This window comes from Musca domestica, unplaced genomic scaffold, assembly GCF_030504385.1.
Source record: "Musca domestica strain aabys unplaced genomic scaffold, Musca_domestica.polishedcontigs.V.1.1 8, whole genome shotgun sequence".
Lineage (NCBI taxonomy): Eukaryota > Metazoa > Arthropoda > Insecta > Diptera > Muscidae > Musca > Musca domestica.
In genome coordinates, this window is record NW_026712409.1 from 2,164,384 (window position 1) to 2,182,664 (window position 18,281).

The following is an 18,281-nucleotide window of genomic DNA, read 5'->3' on the forward strand; positions in this document are numbered from 1 at the left end:
ATCAAAAGAAAATAAATGGCGGCAGAATTTGCAAAGAACTAATTCATTAAAAAAAACATGAAAATATTGCGAGGATTTTCAGACATTTGCTGCGTTTTGAGAAAAGAAGACTGTTGGGAGGTGTGCTGAATACCAACTGAAGGGTGTACACATTAAAGTAAATATTTGAATAGAAAACCTAAATACATGGCTTAATATCGCCGTCTTTTCTATAGAGAATCCTTTTTTGTTTTTTGTGTAAAAGCATTTTAGTTTTATTGTCTTATGTGGATGGTTCTTTGTTTTTGGAGAAATATTTCTTTGGGGATTTTTTTTGAATTTAGAGGAGCCACCCTTCAGTTGTATCAAAACCACCTACCACCAGCAACTGTAATACATAAATGGGCATTTTGTTTATTTCTTATTTTTTTGTGAAGGAATAAAACACATGTTTAAGTTACTTGGTCCGATTGTAAAAACAAAACAGAGTATAAAAAATTAAAAAAAAAAAACAAGGAAAATCGGACACTGTCAAGCCTACGTAAGTCAAAAAAAAAAAAACGAAAATACAATACGAGTGTTATGTAATATTTTTATATTTTTGAAACCTACATAGGTACATATATATAAAAAAATATTGGCTTTAAACGACTATAAACCTTTTCATGACGTTTCCGAGTAATGAGATTAACTGTTGTGCAACATTAATTGGACCAACTTGCATTTATGAAAAAATGAAAACATTCTGAATACATTAGTCAGTCACAGTGTCCAATCATGGATTTTCATTTCAACTTTTTTTTTGTGTTCGTCTAATTCTTTTTCGTTTTGTTTCTATATCAGTTCACAGGAAACTGGCACCCGAAAACGACTAAACTGGAAACTGCAAAGACTTAACATTGATTGTCTACACTGATATCTATACGTCTATATGCGTAGATACACATATACATCATATATCTATATACAACATCAATGAAACACACATATACACATAGAGTACACTCCAAAGAAAATGACTCCAAACTTTTTACATGATAAATGTGTTTAAAGCCAAGCGTTGTGTTCGAAAACAGAATAGGTACCTACATACATATTTTCAGTTTCGATTTGAGTTTTGTATAACGTGTGTATTTTTTTGGTTTTTCTTAATATTATATTTTTTTCTTTCAACATTTTGTGGGATTTTTAGTATACATTTTGGGTTTGATGTGGATATGGCGGCTTGTGTAAAATAATCGAGAGAAAATAATCACTGGTCTGAGAAGAATAGTTATTCCAGTTTAAAAATCAAACAAATTCAGGATAAAACAACAAATTTCCTCTACCGGTTGCTAAGGTTATGTATTATTCGACGACTCGGACCGAACTTTTAATGTCCACTACCATAAGGTAAATAAAACCTTTTTAGATAAAAGTACTTTTGTCAGTGACAAGTTTTCAAAATTTATCTATTGGATTTTTTTCAAAGGTTGCAAAAAAACACCAAGAGTACCAAATATTCGGTGATATAAGAAATAATAAGCCTATTCAAACAGTCTTCTTGCATTACAAACTCACAAACTACTTTTTAAACGCATCAGAATGCCCGGAATATGAGGGCTATAGGAAAAAGTGCCACCATATGGACAATAATCTGCCACAAGAGGAAGAAGACATTCCGAAACCGAATTTTAATTGAAAATGCTGCTTAAACCGTCCTGTCACCGAATATCTGGAAGTACTGTTAAATGGACAAGTGGCGAAATGGCCCATTAAGCCTACTGCCTACTAAGCCTTCTATCTTAATTTGTGCGATAGGTAAGGTGACTACAACAGACAGACGGGCATCACTAAATCGAATTAACATGGTTGAGGGTATAAAAGAAAACTTGTGTATAACTTGTGCGAATAAATCCATCGATCTACACAGTTTGGTTTCCCGTCTTAAAATCTCCGTATGTTTTCATTTTTTGAGTGTTATATATATTGCAATGAAATGGGTGCGTGTCGGGTTAACGGCATCTAATCCTTGTCGGAAGGGAAAAATAGTTTAATTTAGTTACTTATTTTTTTATAACTTGGAACTTAAAACTCTATACCTGTCTAGATATTTTTCAATGCCAAGGAATTTTCTGGGATCATTTGTGCCAGTTTGGTGAAAGGCCCATGAATTGAAGAATGTCCTTTGACGCGAAACTAAAATAAGAATCTGCCAGTGATTATTCTTCTTGCTTTTTACCAAGTTGAAACAATTTATTTAATTGTTATTAATTATAAAAATAATAAATGTTTCCTTTGACATAAGCTAAAGATATATAGATCCTGCGTAGTTAGTGCTTTATATTCCATTAGATACTCGCTTATGTGAGAGGTAAAATGAAAAAAACCAAATATTTAATATTTCTCTTCTATATTTTGAATCCCAAAAAGACTGTCCGTTTAGATTCTTCAAGGAATCTCAGCCAAAATTAGATCGTCTGTTTACTTTTACACCGCCAATTCTCTCTGCTCTCTCGAAAGAAGTAAATGAGAAAATATTGCCAGAAATGATAACAGAAAGAATTATTGCGATGATGATAACATCGATAACAATGTGGACATTAACATTTTGCACTCAACTTGTTATGGATCGTGGCAAAAGAATACAGGTAGATGCATCAACGTTTGGGAGCATTGATATGTCAAAAAAAAAAAATTAAATGTTTTTTTCAAATATAAGTAGATTTTTATATGTTTTCTTATACTACGTCATTCGAAGGCTATTATAATTCGCGTTTTTCAACATTTTTTACAAATTTAAATAATTTTAATTCAACAATTTCAATTCCAAAATTGGTTTGACAGCTCATTTTCCCAGTAGCTGTGTCGACGCGTCTACCTATATTCTTCTACCATGTTATAGGTCATATCTATTGCTATTTGCACAGAGTGATTACACAGATGACATGGTGCAATTAATTGGATAATCATGGTGTGTACTATCTTTTGCGGTAAAAAACACTCTAAGGTTTTTCGAATAGCCGAAAAATGCAGTCTATTTTGCATGTTTGTTTCTTTTTCATTTTCCTTTTAATTTTTTTGGTTAACACTATTCTTAAGTCTAAACTTTTAAAAAAATCTTAAAAATTTATACAATATTTACGATAGGCCTGGTAGTAAAATTCCGATTTTACTCGTTTTTACAACCGTACTCACGGTAGTTATTGATTTTTAGAATTCGTTCTCGTTCGAAAAATTGGTTTGATTTACAAGCTCTCTGGCGAAATTTCAATTTTCAAATACATTCAGCACTAAAATTGAAACGAGACACAATAAATACGTTGCTTCCCATCGAGTTTAAAAGGTCAACGAAGGAGTCGGCACAGTCGGTCGATATCTTCATTCCGAATTGGACTTGGTTGATTAATTTTCAAAAGTAAGGCGACTCCCGACACCATCGTTGATATTTCGATCGAATGGGCAACTACCACCAACCACATACACACACACAAACGAACGAACGAAAACGCCCACACACACCAAAACACTTACATCTACACTTGCAAACAATACTAATGAACAAAAAATAATTGGAAGATCTTTGAAGGATACAAAAATCAAAACGAGCATTTCAGAATCAGAGGCAGCCTTTTAACAAAAAAACATTAAGCTTTTTTATACTTTCTTCTCCATTTCTCTTTAAACACCCACTCTTCTTTCTCATTCTCATAATCGTACAAATTCTCTTAATTTATTGTACAAAAACTTACCACAAAAATTAAAAAAAAAAAACAAAATCTCTTTTAACTGTAATAATTCCGAATTTAATGTTGTTTTTATTAACAAACATATTTTACAGCTTGGCTTGGATAATGAAGAGGTATTAAAAGCCAGTTTCTACATTTCTTTTAACAAAAACCCAAAGCAACCAAAAACAACTTTAACTTTAATATTCCACAACATACACGATTTTTGATTTTAATTTTTTTCAATATTTTCTACTACTTTGCATAAAGAGTTTTGTGAATATTCGTATACAAAAATTGTTTATTTTCAATTTGTCAACCAGTCAGTCAGTCAGTCAGTCAGTCAGTCAACCTATCAGTCAGACAGTCAGTCAATCAGTCAGGGTAATAGGTATAATTGCTGAGAAATTGAGCTAACTAAATTTTCACAAATGCATTGATCGCAATAAGCCAACCAACCCCTCTTCTCTCCTTTACTGACCAAAGACCCACTCTACCACAACAACCGCAGCAATAACTTGTAAGTACCCTAGATATCTGGCCGAAAATTGTATTGCCTGTAAATACATCAAAGCTCTCGTTTGACAAACATACTGCACCTCTTTCTCTCTCCTCACTCTCTCTCTCTGTCTATCTCGCTCGACTTGAAGAAATTCCAAATTCCAAACAAAGGAGTAGCACCTCAAACCATATTGAAAACCGAATTTATGGACTAACAACAAATGACCGATCTACCACCGCCCTTTTCATTTCCAATGAACTTACACTGCTTTCTCTCAATTGCAAAGTTTCCAAACAATTTCGTTTCAGAACAACTGCAAAAGCGCAAGTACCCAATGACTGATTACCTTGTAATGAACTGCCAATGTACCTACCTACTACCAACCTAACTACCTACCTACTTACATACATGTGCTGTACACTTTGTATTATTTAGTTTAGTTTAGTTTAGTTTCCTTTTTCAGTTTTTTAGTTCAATTCGTAGATTTTATTAAACAAACTAGAAATCCCTTTCCGATAGAATAGTTTCGGATTTAGTTTGAATGATGACCAAGACATTTCGTAAAGAAAAAAATATTTAAAAAATTACGTATGCAGTGTCAAAACAACTAAAACTACATGTACACGATACAGGTATTAGCGAATTTATTACGACACTTGTGTAAATAACAGTTTGTTGCAGGGGCTCGAAAACGATGGATGAATTGGTTGACATCTGAAAAGATATATATGTGAGAACCACAAAGAAAAAATATTGGAAAGAAAGTTTATAGCTGTAATTTAAAACCATTCATCCATCTGCTCTAACGTGTACCCGGTATAAAACGTTGCGTGTTTTTTCTAAAAGAAATTCCGTAATCTGAGCTGTAGGGAACCTAATTTGGTCATTAGCGGGGACAATGTGATTAACAGTAAAACCGAAGTAAATGCAATACCTTAGTGGCACATCAACATAAATAAAATCCCCGAATGTTATCCTGAATGGAAATTCTGATTTGAAACATAACTCGAAAACACCTCAGTTTTGATCACGAGATCTAATTGTCGTATGCATAAGACATCACATCGAATTTGTCATATCTTCACGATACCGAGACGAGCAATGGCTGTAGAAGATTTCAATCTCCGCCTAATTTTTAATAAAATGTCATTCCAATGAATTAATTTTTGTGAAAATTCCTTTCCTGATACCGTGCCATTTTTTGATTTTTTTTGAAAACACAGAAGAAATCGTACCATATTCACCAGCACAGGGCCAGATTAATATCCAATGTTTTCTAAAAAAACATTTAAAAAGTGAATGGCAAGCCCATAACGCAATGCTAATTTCTTTCTCACATAAGGATTATCATTTCAACATTACATCCCTTCCATCCTGTTTTTCACACGGAACTATTGTGCAAAAGTTATTGCATTTATTATTATCTTTTTCAAAATTGTACGAGAAACGGTGAAAATAAATTTAAAAGGTGAACTGATAAGAGTACACAGCATGTTTTTTCTTCAATAGCTGTAGGTAGTTTTAGATACCTTTTTCATCGAATTACTCCACAATCCAATATTGACAGATTGGTTTTTTATTACTATTGAGCGAACGACGATATATTCCCTGAACAAGATCTATTTACTTTCAACTTTCGGTAGTTTTTCGTTTTTTTTTTAATTTAGTTTTGTTCACTCGCCTTCCATTCAAACTCTGTTGTTTTTCTTTGTCACCAAAAAGACAGCGAGTTGAAAAATCTAAATTTACTTATATTCTGTTTAATTTTTACGATTTTAATAAAGGAATACAATTGGTACAGAGGTGACGAACGTCCTATAGCTTCAACAACAACAACAATATTTTCATAGGTTTTGTTCAACAAAAGTTTAGCAAAAATATATTTTCCTTAGCATAAAAGAAATTAAGGTTATTTTAATCGAAATAATAGGAATAGAATAGTAGGTCCGTATTCTTATCCCTTTGAGCTTTATAGACTATCTTGCTTCACTCTCTTTGAAATATTCAAATTCAGCAAATAACTTTTCTAAAATTGTCAATTGTCAAAATCACACTGAATCACCTCCGTCATTCGGAGGTTATTATAAAAAGCGTTTTTCAACAATTTTTATAAATTGAAATAATTTTTCATTAAACATTTTAAATTCCAAAATTGGTTTGACAGTTCATTGTCCCAGCCCCATAATAGAAGAATACAGGTAGATGCATCAACGATTAGGTATATTGATCTGTCAAAAATTTAAAAATGTCTTTTTTTCAAATATAAGTAGATTTTCAAATGTTTTTTTTACACGACGCCAATCGGAGGTATGCATTTTTCAACAAATTTTAATAATTTTTCATTAAAAACTTTCAATTTCAAAATTGGTTTGACAGTTCAATGTCCCAGCAGCTGTGTCGATGCGAGTACCTGTATTCTTCTACCATTTTTAATAGCGAGACTTCAAACAAAGACCTAAAATGGTAAAGAGTAGACAAAATGCATTTTGAGCGAATGGTTTATGTTTACAATACGTAGAGTAACAGCTCATGACAGAGGCATGTTAATATAAAAACAACGATTACAAAAACGAATGACAAATAAAAACTAGAAAGATCCAAAAATGTGGATACAAACTTCTATTCCATAGACCTTTCCAAAAAATTGCATATTGCCTTAGCTGTTTAAACTAGTTCATATTGGTAACTATGTTCTTATGATATCATAACAACAGAGATATTTTCACAGAGTTGCCATATTTTTACTCTGTCTTTTCCTATATTTATACTTTCATGTCTTTGCTTTAAATTTGATGTTGAAGATTCCTGGAATCAAAAAAACTAAGGCAGGAGTGAGTGTGATAATCATTCACCTGTGAATGTTCGACACTTTTCAACAAAGTCGTCATATTAAAAAACTGAAAAGTGACCATTCCCTTTGCCAAGATGATGGCTGTCACTTAAGTTTTGAAAAAAAAAATCTCTCTATAATAGGGAATAATATGAAGTTAGGCTAATGAGAGAATACTCCAGACTAGAAATCTTTATGCTATTCTAGACAATTTTTATAACATTTGCCATTGGCTTCTAGAATAGGTATTGAATGAGTTTTTCATCCTACATAAAACATTTTTACAAAATTATCCCCAGTTTTGAAAGAATTGTTTTACCTTTGATCTAAAGTTGTAATAATTTCTGCATCCATAACTCAACCCTGGGGTAAAAAAACTCATACCTTATTGCAAAGAATTCTTAGAAAACAAAGAATTCTGCTTTAAAATGGAAACAATAATAGAAAAGACTATGTTATGATATGAAGACTCTCCTTTTCTATGCGAGATTTGCCAGCACTGTCTTAGTAACCTAATTTTTAGCAGCCGGCAAAGGAAATAGATTGAGAACGACGCAATCGTTAGTTTCGATACAGAAAACAAAGAAGAAGAGTTTGTAGTCAAGCACCATTTATACATGAGATAAATAATTGTTGTTGATAGCTAGTTGGCGATCGTCTCTCTCTTTTTGTGATCATCACTGAGTTTGATTTCATTTTTAGTTGATTTTTATTCAATACTTTTACAGGCCTTATTCCAAACCGATCAACTAACCTTATTCTTCTTCTTGTTCTATTAACCAATCCACCACTAAATTCACATCTGCCGTAGAATAAAATAAAAACAACAAATCCTAATAAGTGCAAAGGGAGTATGTAGTTTAAACATTTGCAAAAAAAATAAAAAAAACAACAAACAATCAAAAAAAAAAAAAATCTAATAATTGCATACACATACATATCGTTTGCATAGGAGCGTGTGTGTGTGAGTAATTTTCATAAACGATTCGTATGAAATTTTTTAGTGAAATTAGATTTGTAAAAATGTTACCGTTTGTGATGGAAGGCCACCACAGGGCCTACCCCCACCCCACTTTTGAAAGTCCAATTATAAATATATGTCATGAAAAGATTTAGTGTCGTTCTATTTGCGTTTAGTTCCATTTCAGTTTCCATTCTGTTCCTCTTTCTCTACCTCTGTTATCAATCATCACCTTTGTTTTTGGTTCTGTGTATGTGTAAATCTTCGTTTCGATTCGATTGAATACTGAGTGTGTGATTTTGAGTTTTGGTTTTTAGTTTTTCTTCCGTTCTTGGATTTTCATAACTTCTCAATAATGCTTTCTTCTTCTTCTACTTTGTTCGATAATTTTTCTAGTTTCCGTTTTTTTTTTTGAACTCAAGTGTTGTTTAGATGCTTTTTATCAAGATTTTAGTTGGAAACTTTTTTTGGTTTTTAGTTAAGAACACAATTTAATAGACTTGGAAAAAATATAAAACAAAGCCCAAAACTTATTAATAATCGGTAAAAAGAAAACAAAGACAAATACAAAATCAATAAAAAAAAACTAGATTTAATTTTTTTTAGTAAAGTTTTGGTTGAGCCTAGCAAATAAACAAAAACAAAGCAAAAAAAAGGGATTAGAAAACCACCTATACCACACTATGGCTGAAATATGTGCGATGTAAGTAAATAGTGAATACATAGATAAAACACACACATATGTGTCCTACAAATACATAATACATATGTAGCAACATACCAAGTTTTTTTCCAAATACAGTAACACCTCGCCGCATATTGATGGGAAGGTGGTTTCTTATCCTCATTATTGTTATTATTATTCTTATTATTATTACTATTGTTATTAATAATAACTAATAAACTAACTGTATAGAATGCCTAGGAGCTTTGGTTGATGGCGAAGAGTCCTTATTTAGTTGATGCATGCCCCGAATCCATTTCCAAAAATGTAACTGAATGTCACTTTGTCTTATCTTTTATTACCCAGACAACAACTCTGATTGGTCTTTTGAAAACAGCCCGTCTGCTGCGGCTGGTGAGGGTCGCACGGAAAATTGATCGTTATTCGGAATATGGAGCTGCTGTCTTGGTACTGCTTATGGCCACATTTGTTCTCATTGCACACTGGCTGGCTTGCATATGGTAATGTTTTTTGTTACACAAAAACGGTCGGCTACAATCTCAAGCGAGTCCAGGACACACGAATTGGCCCGACACATGGCCGGATTGGTTTAGAACCGTAGGGCCACACATTAGCCAGATTGCATTGTCTTATGTCTTACTAGGGTAAACAAGTGAATTGATTGGGGCCACGTGTTGTGAACGTTGTACGAACCTGATGTGTGGCCGCACGTCCTAAATGAATTGCTAATGTGTGTAGGTTAATATTTGTGTGCGCTTCGAACTGCAGTGAGATCCAAAGTAATTCTAAATTTGTTTTTGTTTAAATTTTTTAGTTTAGAGTATGTGTGTGTGGCATTTGGACCACACACACACACGTCAACATATTTACATAGTGTAAATGGTTGTGTGTGCATAAATTAATGATGCAGCCAAACACACACCACCATCACCATATGCCACACCACTTCGAGATTTCGTTGTCATTCCAAAGGAAGAGTTTTATGTTTGTAAAAAGTTTTTTTTTTTTTTAATAGTTGTTTGTTAATATAGATATGTATCCTATCTACATATATATGTTATCTTAATTATATATGAATGATTTTTGCATTGTATACACATGGACCTAAGTGGACACATTAAGCGGTCTACACCACCAGCTTTAACTTACAGCCAGCTAAGTTTTAATATCGATTTATAGTATCCGATTTGATTTAAACTTGGTACATCATAATATTATTATCAAACTTAGATCGAGTTCGGAGATGGGCAATATCGGTCCAGTACTTCTGGTACCTCCCCCACAAAATATCAAAATTTTCAAAGAAAATAATTTATTGCACAGAAAGAGAAAGAATAATTCGATTCTCCTCCAACTTTGCAAATCTTATTATTTGCATCAGTGCTAGGTCAGGTGGGAAAGTTGACAATATCTGTCCACTCCATCAAGTACCTCCCCCACAAAGGGTCAAATTTTGGAATAATTATAACTCGTATAAAATGTGATATAGAAGTCCGATTGTCTTCAAATTACACGAATCGCTGGAATATATCGGTCCACTCCTTCTGGTACCTCCCCCACAAAGGGTCAAAATTTTTAATATTCATGAAGCTCAAAAAATGCGAAATTAACATCCGATTCAATTCAGACCTGGTACATCTCAATAGTTGCATAAAAAAAGATTTTTTTTATAAAGATGGTAGATATTGGACCCGTCCTTCTGATACTTCCCCCACAAAGGGTCAAGGTTTTAAATTAAATCCGGTTCTCTTCAAATTACACACATCACAATATTTTTATTAACCCAAGGTCTGGAGTTAAGATGGAATATATCGGACCTCTCCTTCTAGTACCTCCCCCACAAAGGGTCAAAATTTTGAATATTCATAAAGGTCATAAAACACGAACTTAACATCCGATTCCATTCAAACTTGGTACATCTCAATATTTCCATCAACACAAGATCTGTTATAAATATGGTACAGATCGGATCAATTCTTTTGGTATCTCCTTTGGTGAAAAACAAAACGCTCAAAGAAAGCGAGATAAGCATCCAAATCTTTTCAAATTTCACACATCCAGGTATTTTCCAGTAAATTCCAGTATTTACATCTGCCATAATTTGCGAAACAAGTCGGCGATTCTTTACAACTTGCTATGTCTAAATATTTCTCTTAACCAGAAATTTGATGTGAATATGTAATTTATCAGAATTTATAATTCCGCGAAAAGTGGGAAAAAATGTTCGATTTTTTTTGGGCATAGCGATATTTTTATCTGTATTAGATGAAGTATGAAAATGTTACCCTCACGCATGTTTACATATTTTCCAAAAATTTGTACATATCTTATATAAAGTAAAGGAAGTAGTCGATATAGTCCAAATCTGGCACGTTGTAACATTTTTATCAGTCTTAGGTCAGATACTAATATTGGCCAACTGCTGAACCAACCCTAAAATGGTCAACCGTTTGAATAATCATAACTCAAGGCTGGGGGTATACATCTGTCGGCAAAACCTACTGATACTATTTAACTTGTTTTTTATTTTAATTACATTTTTATGGAAGCATTTCTTTTTCCGATATTTTATTTTTATTGCACTGCATGTATTTTGGGCTTCTTACAAACAGTAGTCTTTAGTGAAATTCATAAAAAAAACATCTAACTGGTTTGCTTAGAGCCCATTGCTTGCTTTATGGTTCCAAACACGATCATTATCGTTGACGGAAAAGAATGAGTGAACTGACAACACCGATAAAAAAGCCTGTGAAGATTGATGGTGTGTACACCGCTTTAATGTGGATCATAATACAACATTTACACCACCACTACCACCACCTGTGTTTGATTTTGTTGTGATATCATACCACTTTACATACCATTAATGCAAAAAATGCACCCAGCGAAATGTAAAAAACTCACTATCGCTTACAGTTAGTCTGTTTGTGCACATGTAAATATGTATATATAAACACACACATTTACTTTTCATTATTATTTCACAAAATGAACGAAGAGAGAAAACTTTCTCGATGATGGTTGATTTGGTGATGGTGGCTACGTGTATGCTCAGTATTAGCCAAAAATAAAATGTTTTTTTTTTTACATACCGATTCATCGGTATATTGAAACACAGTGCAACAACAATATTAAGTATTTGACGGAGTTGACGACCAACCAAATCCAGCTTGAACTATACGCATACATACGCAGAAGAGAAAAGAGAAAAATCAATTTGTGTGTGAGAAAATGAAACCATTAGAGAAAGAACAACAAATGTTGATGTGGAGTTTTGCGAAAATATGGCAACGCTTCACGATGTTGAGACAGTTGCCTGTTGGTGAAAAACTTTGCAAAACACATTCTGGCATTTTCCACAGAATTGATTTCGGTCTTGAAGAGTAGCAAGCTAGAGTTTATTTAAAGAAATATAAATTTTTTTAATTTTTGTAATGTATTAATTTACACAACATGGATGTTAAGTCTTGCAAAAGTTTCCAAATGACAGAGTGACAGTTGAAATATTGCTGTCAACGTTTCCATGAATGGGGGCCAGGATTGATTATTAATTTTCTAAAAACTTCGGGCAAATTATGGGTTTAAAGATTCTGCTAAGCGTTTTTAACTTAATACCTAAATTGAACGGGAGTTCTTCGCCATATAGAATGTAATATTGTATTTGAAAACTTAACAGAGTTTAATTTAAATTAAAAAAACGATAAACATTTTTGCTGGATGGAAAAAGGTAATTTGTTTATGTTAACACTTGTCACAGCTTTGCGTATTTTGTAATTGTAGTATTTTGCTTGCTTCAAACATTTGATTTCGTTGCCACTATATTTCTATGCCCTTACTTCCCAAACCCCCTTTTTAAGAGAACATTGTAATATTTCTCCAACACGAAACAGTTCCACCCTACAATCCAATGTACTAAGGAACATTGTGTGTAAATATGTATTGCTTGGAATCCACTGAACACCTGTAGCGTTTCTTTTTCCTTTTTTTTCTTCTTGTAACTGTTCTTCACTCTCGCTACTTCAAGAGTCTATCCCGTAGGAGTTCTACCATTGCGAATGGAACGATTGCTGTATAAAATGTTGTTTCGTTTTTTGAATTTGCCTTTTTGAAATGATTTTTAATAAAGTGTGTTTCTTTGTTCTATTCTGCAGAGCAGCGCCAAGGAAGCTGTTGCATGTTTTCAACTTCACGTGAACCTTGAATAAAATGCTGTTAGAGTAAATTTACATGCCTATGGTCAGCATTCCACGATATAGTGAGAGTTGAATTGTCCTTGAGAGTATCATGTTTCTTAATTCACTTTTGCCTCTCACAACGACCGGAAATCTGCAACACTCGGTGCGACCACCAAACGTGAAAGTGAATCCGAGAACATGTTCAGCAACTTTTGGGTTTCTCTTTTGTTTTTGGTCTTTAAAATTGAAGATTTTCTTTTCGAAATTTTATTTTGATGCCATCGTGGTGTTATACGCAAATTAAAGTTGGTTCGATCAGGCGATTTTAAAGCAATCGCAATTGACTCGCTTGCTATACTTTCATGGTAAAATTAAAAAGGTAACCTCATGCAATCATTTGTTTACATTTTTTTTTTCAAAATTATACCTTTGACAATATCTAATTGTCAAAATGTATATTCATAACTCCATTGTGTATGCAGAAATCAGAGATGGAAACCCATTTTCTATGCCGTTATATTTGAAACACGGTTAATTACAGAAAAATGCAGAGCTGGATATTCTTATTTAAAGTGAAGTTACCGTGAAATAATTATACCATGTATACTTTAAACTGGGGTTATTATCAAGAGATCAAGATCATTGTTTTCACAAAAAATGGGAAGATTCTTAATTTCCTAGCGGGTTGATTAGTAAAATTAGAGGTACAAAGTTCTGTACGAACCCTTTGGATTTGCCAAAAAAATCCAAGGCAGTTCGATTTTAAAAAAGTATCCAATTCAAAGAACTAAAATGGTAAAGACTAGACAAAATGAATTTTGAGAAAATGGTTTGTGTCTACGAAACAAAGAGTAACTGCTCATGACAGAGGTATGTTAATATAAACAAGTAAAAAAGTTGTAAGTTCGGCCGGGCCGAACTTTGAATACCCTCCACCATTTGGAAAGAATTTGGCAATTTTCAAAAAAATAATATCCGTTAAAATGTTAAAAATACCGAATGTAGCCGTTATATTATAGTATATGCCATGGCGTGGACCTGCATAGGCAACTTTTGTCATAAGCCATTACAATATTCAAATGCGAAACTTGGAAAAAATCGGTGAATAATGTAGCTTAAATCATCAAAATACCGAATATAGGGAGGGGTACCATTATATGGAGGCTATGCCAAAACGTGGACCTGCACACACAATTTTCTGTCTTAGGCTGTAGTATCCATTACGACCTTCAAATATACAATTTGATACAATTCTGGTGAAAAATGTTGCTAAAATCATTAAAATACCGAATATCGGGAGGTACTGTTAAATGGGGGCTATGCCAAAAGGTGGACCTGCACAGACAATTTTCTGTAATAGGCTATAGTATCGATTACGAACTTCAAATACTAAATTTGAAAACATTCCGATGAATAATTTCGCTCAAATCATCAAAATACCTAATATCTGGAGGTACCGATATATGGGAGTTATACCAAAACGTGGACCTATACATACAATGTTTCGGCACCGGAGCTAGAACCCATGGGTCCTAATGGGTTCTAGCGAACTTTTAGACAAATCCGTGAAAAAATGTGGCAAAAATCATCAAAATACCGAATATCGGGAGGTAACTTTACATGGGAGTTATACCAAAACGTGGACCTAGCCATACAATGTTTCGCCACCGGAGCTAGAACCCATTATGACCAACAAATACCAACTTTTAGAACAAATCCGTGAAAAAATGTGGCAAAAATCATCAAAATACCGAGTATCGGGAGTTACCGTTATCTGGAGGCTGTACCAAAGCGTAGACCTATACATACAATGTTTTGCCACCGGAGCTAGAATCCATTATGACCAACAAATACCAATTTTTAGACAAATCCGTGAAAAAATGTGGCAAAAATCGTCAAAATACCGAATATCGAGAGGTACCGTTATATGGAGGACTATAGCAAAACGTGGACCTAGCCATACAATGTTTCGCCACACGAACTAGAACCCATTATGACCAACAAATACCAATTTTTAGACAAATCCGTGAAAAAATGTGACAAAAGCCATCAAAATACCGAATATCGGGAGATATCGTTATATGGGGGACTATAGAAAAACGTGGACCTATATATCTCATTTTTAATACCAACCATCCTACATCCTGTATCGTGATTTCAACAGACAGACGGACTTAGAATTTTTTGCTGATTATGAATATATAGACTTTATGGGGTCTACGATGAATATTTAGGGCAAAGTTAATATACCCTCCTTTCCAAGGTGGAGGGTATAAAAATCCAAAAATGTGGTTTTAAACTTCTTATCCATAGACCTTCCGAAAATTTGCATATTGCCTTGGCGGTATAAATCAGTTAACATTTGTAACTTTGTTGTTATGATATCATAACAATAGAAGTATTTACACGGGGTTGCCATATCTTGACTCCGAATTGTCTTATCTTTATACTTCTATGTCTTTGTCCAATTGGCCACAACGGTTGTAGCGTCAAAGACACAGAAGTGTAAAGATGGGACAAGACAGAGTCAATATATGGCAACCCTGTGAAAATTCCTCCGTTGTTACGATATCATAACAACAGAGGTATTTTCACAGAGTTGCCATATCTTGACACTGGCTTGTACCATCATTCACGATCACCATCACGATTTAAACCGTTTAGGCAATTGGGAAAGTCTATGGAATAGAATTTTGAAACCCAATTTTAAAATTTTTCAAACTTTTTTGTGTCATTTTTTTCTATAAATATGTTTTTTATATTAACATGGCTCTGTCATGAGCTGTTACCTAGATTGTATAGACACAAACCATTAGCTCAGAATGTATTTTGTCTAGTCTTTATCATTCTAGGTCTTTGGCAGCGTTACGATTTGGTACCTCATTCGTTATATTGTTCCTTTTTTTCCACCTACTTCTTATGTCAAACATTACGGGAAGAGTTTCGGCTCAAATTATGGAATTATTGATCTAACCTTAATTTGTACTCCTTTTTTGCAAGGTATACAGTCGAACAATATTTTTCCTATCCAAATTGTTGTCTCCTATTAACTCATGAACAATCGATTAAAAGCTACATCCATAACAAATAAGCTAAGAATAATATGTTTACGATTTTCTGACCAATCTCGACAAATGAAAATAACTCAAGGGAATAGAAATATATAAAATATATGTACATATATATCCGAAATCGAAAAAGTTTATTTGCACTCATGCACTATGCGCACATTGATGCAAAGCCGGCAAAAAAATTTTGAAACGCTTCCTGCAATTATATACTTGACCATTAAGCTTTAACGCCTACAGTTTTACTAGCAAAAATATATATATTTTTTTAAATAACGCTTTAGCATTTAATTAAATATTTTTGAAAAATTTAATTTACAATTTATCGAAAAATAATATTTAACTTTTAACAAGTGCAATATTTAATAATAGAATTGTTCAAATTTTAAAGAAAAAAAAAAAAAACATATGTATATTGGCTTTCATAATATTTCTAAGGAATTTAAATTAAAATTTAATAGATTTTTTTATAAATAATTTTTAATCATAAATTTAAAAGTAAAGTACTAAAAGCTTTATCTTTAAAGTATTAAGAGCTTTAGTTTATCTTGTTTATAAATTTTGAATACTTTAGCAAAATATTTTTCATTTTTAAATACAAATAATCAGAGTTGGGTCCACCTAGTTCGATTGAACGAACAAGTTCCGTATCTAGTTCCTTGTACCCCGGTCGTTTTTATGAAAACTCTGCGTATGAGTGATATGAAATTTATGAAATCACTCATACGTTTAGGAACTGTGTGTTCTGAACTATGAACTAGATCGACACAACTCGACAAACAACAATTCAATATTTATAAATGCTAACTTTCAGGAACTCAAAATACCCTTCCTCATGGGAAACTACTGAGAAATACATAGAGACTCAATTAGCATTCATCATCCGCTCTATGGTCACTACCGGGGTTATTTTGGGTAGATTTGGCAATGTTTGAAACTGTTTAAATATTAACCCTGATGATGATTTTTATTCGAATAATGTATGCGCATTAGGGTTATGACCAAAAAAATACCACCCCAATATATCATGTGGGGAATTTTATTCTGAGAACGCCCTTTTTAGAACAATTCGGTGAAATATTTTATTGAAGAAACTTGTAATTTAAATATTGCGATTTGGAGAAGATCCTGAATGAGGTCTATGTAAAATGCTCTAGTATTGACGGTTATACTCAATTCTAATGAAGAATATTTGTTTGAAAAGCTAAAGTGCAAGGGCAAACATGTATGCAATGAAATCTTTTTAATGGTGCGGAATCTTTTTTTAATGCCAGGAGAAAAAATGACAACGGATTTCATATTATTTTTCCATGACCTACAATGTGGTGGTATTTTTAATTTTTCCAAAAATCCAACAGAGTTTACACGAACTTACTGGCCCATTACAAAAATGCAGAAATAATAAAGAACGGCTTATGTTTCCGAATACCAAGAATATATGCCTACAAATTTTCCCGGAATCTTTAATTGTAACACTCATATATTTGAAAAAAGTCGGTTCCGATAAATTCCATAAAAAATAGCAAAGACAAGGACCACATATTAAGCATAGCCGTTAACATAAATCTGGGTGGTACTCTCCATGAGTTTTCCAGCCATACCAATAATGGATCAGCAGAATTCATCTCGAAGCCTTCCTTTTGTACTCATGTTGCATATTAATTAAAAATCATTTGGCCAAAACGTGGATAATAGAAATAACTGTCTTAGATCCTGCGTTTTCTTGGACCAAATCCGAATCAGAACATTTGGAGTCGATCTAGCCGTCCGTCTGTCTGGCTGGTGCCCACGATAACTTTTGAAGGGAGTATCCTATTTGGTCCAAGCTTGGTACATCGTAATCTCATTGTCAAACATAGATCTAACTTGGAGAGGGGCAATATCGCTCCACTTTTTCTAGTACCTCCACATAAAATAATTTACTTTGTAGAACAAGAAAAGGTCATTTAATGTTGTGCAAAATTTCTAAATCCTAATATTATTATTATTAGTGCAAGGTAGACCAATATCGGTCGACTCCATCAAGTACCTCCCCCCAAGTGGGCAAAATTTTGAATAATTATAGCTCTTGTAAAATGTGAAAAAAAGTCTGATTGCCTTCAAATGTCCCAATTCTCAATATTTATACCAAGTCTAGTATGAAGCATGAATAAAGGGGACCAGTCCTTCCAGTACCTCCCCCACCCATAACGGGTCAACATTTTGAATAACCAAAAATCTTATAAAATGCGCACATTCCAATATTTTTATCACAAGATCATGGAATATATCGATCCTCTCTTTCTGGTGCCTCCCCCACAACGGGTCAAAATTCTGAATGATTATAACTCCTTTAAAATGTGAAATAAGCATTCGATTCTCTTCAAATTTCACA

General features: G+C 33.2%; 1 protein-coding gene across 3 annotated transcripts in view; it reads left to right on the forward strand.

Annotated features, from left to right (window-relative positions):
- The window catches only part of LOC101897667 (potassium voltage-gated channel unc-103), a 38,598-nt gene that overhangs the window by 3,765 nt on the left and 16,552 nt on the right, over positions 1–18,281 (forward strand). For 2 of the 3 annotated variants that reach the window (XM_011297847.3, XM_011297846.3), the window contains exons 5-6: positions 3,800–3,820; positions 9,010–9,164. In XM_011297847.3, coding sequence (XP_011296149.1) covers positions 3,800–3,820; positions 9,010–9,164 — 176 coding nt within the window. The remainder of the gene's footprint in view (positions 1–3,799; positions 3,821–9,009; positions 9,165–18,281) is intronic. The other variant, XM_005176441.4, reaches the window with a different exon arrangement.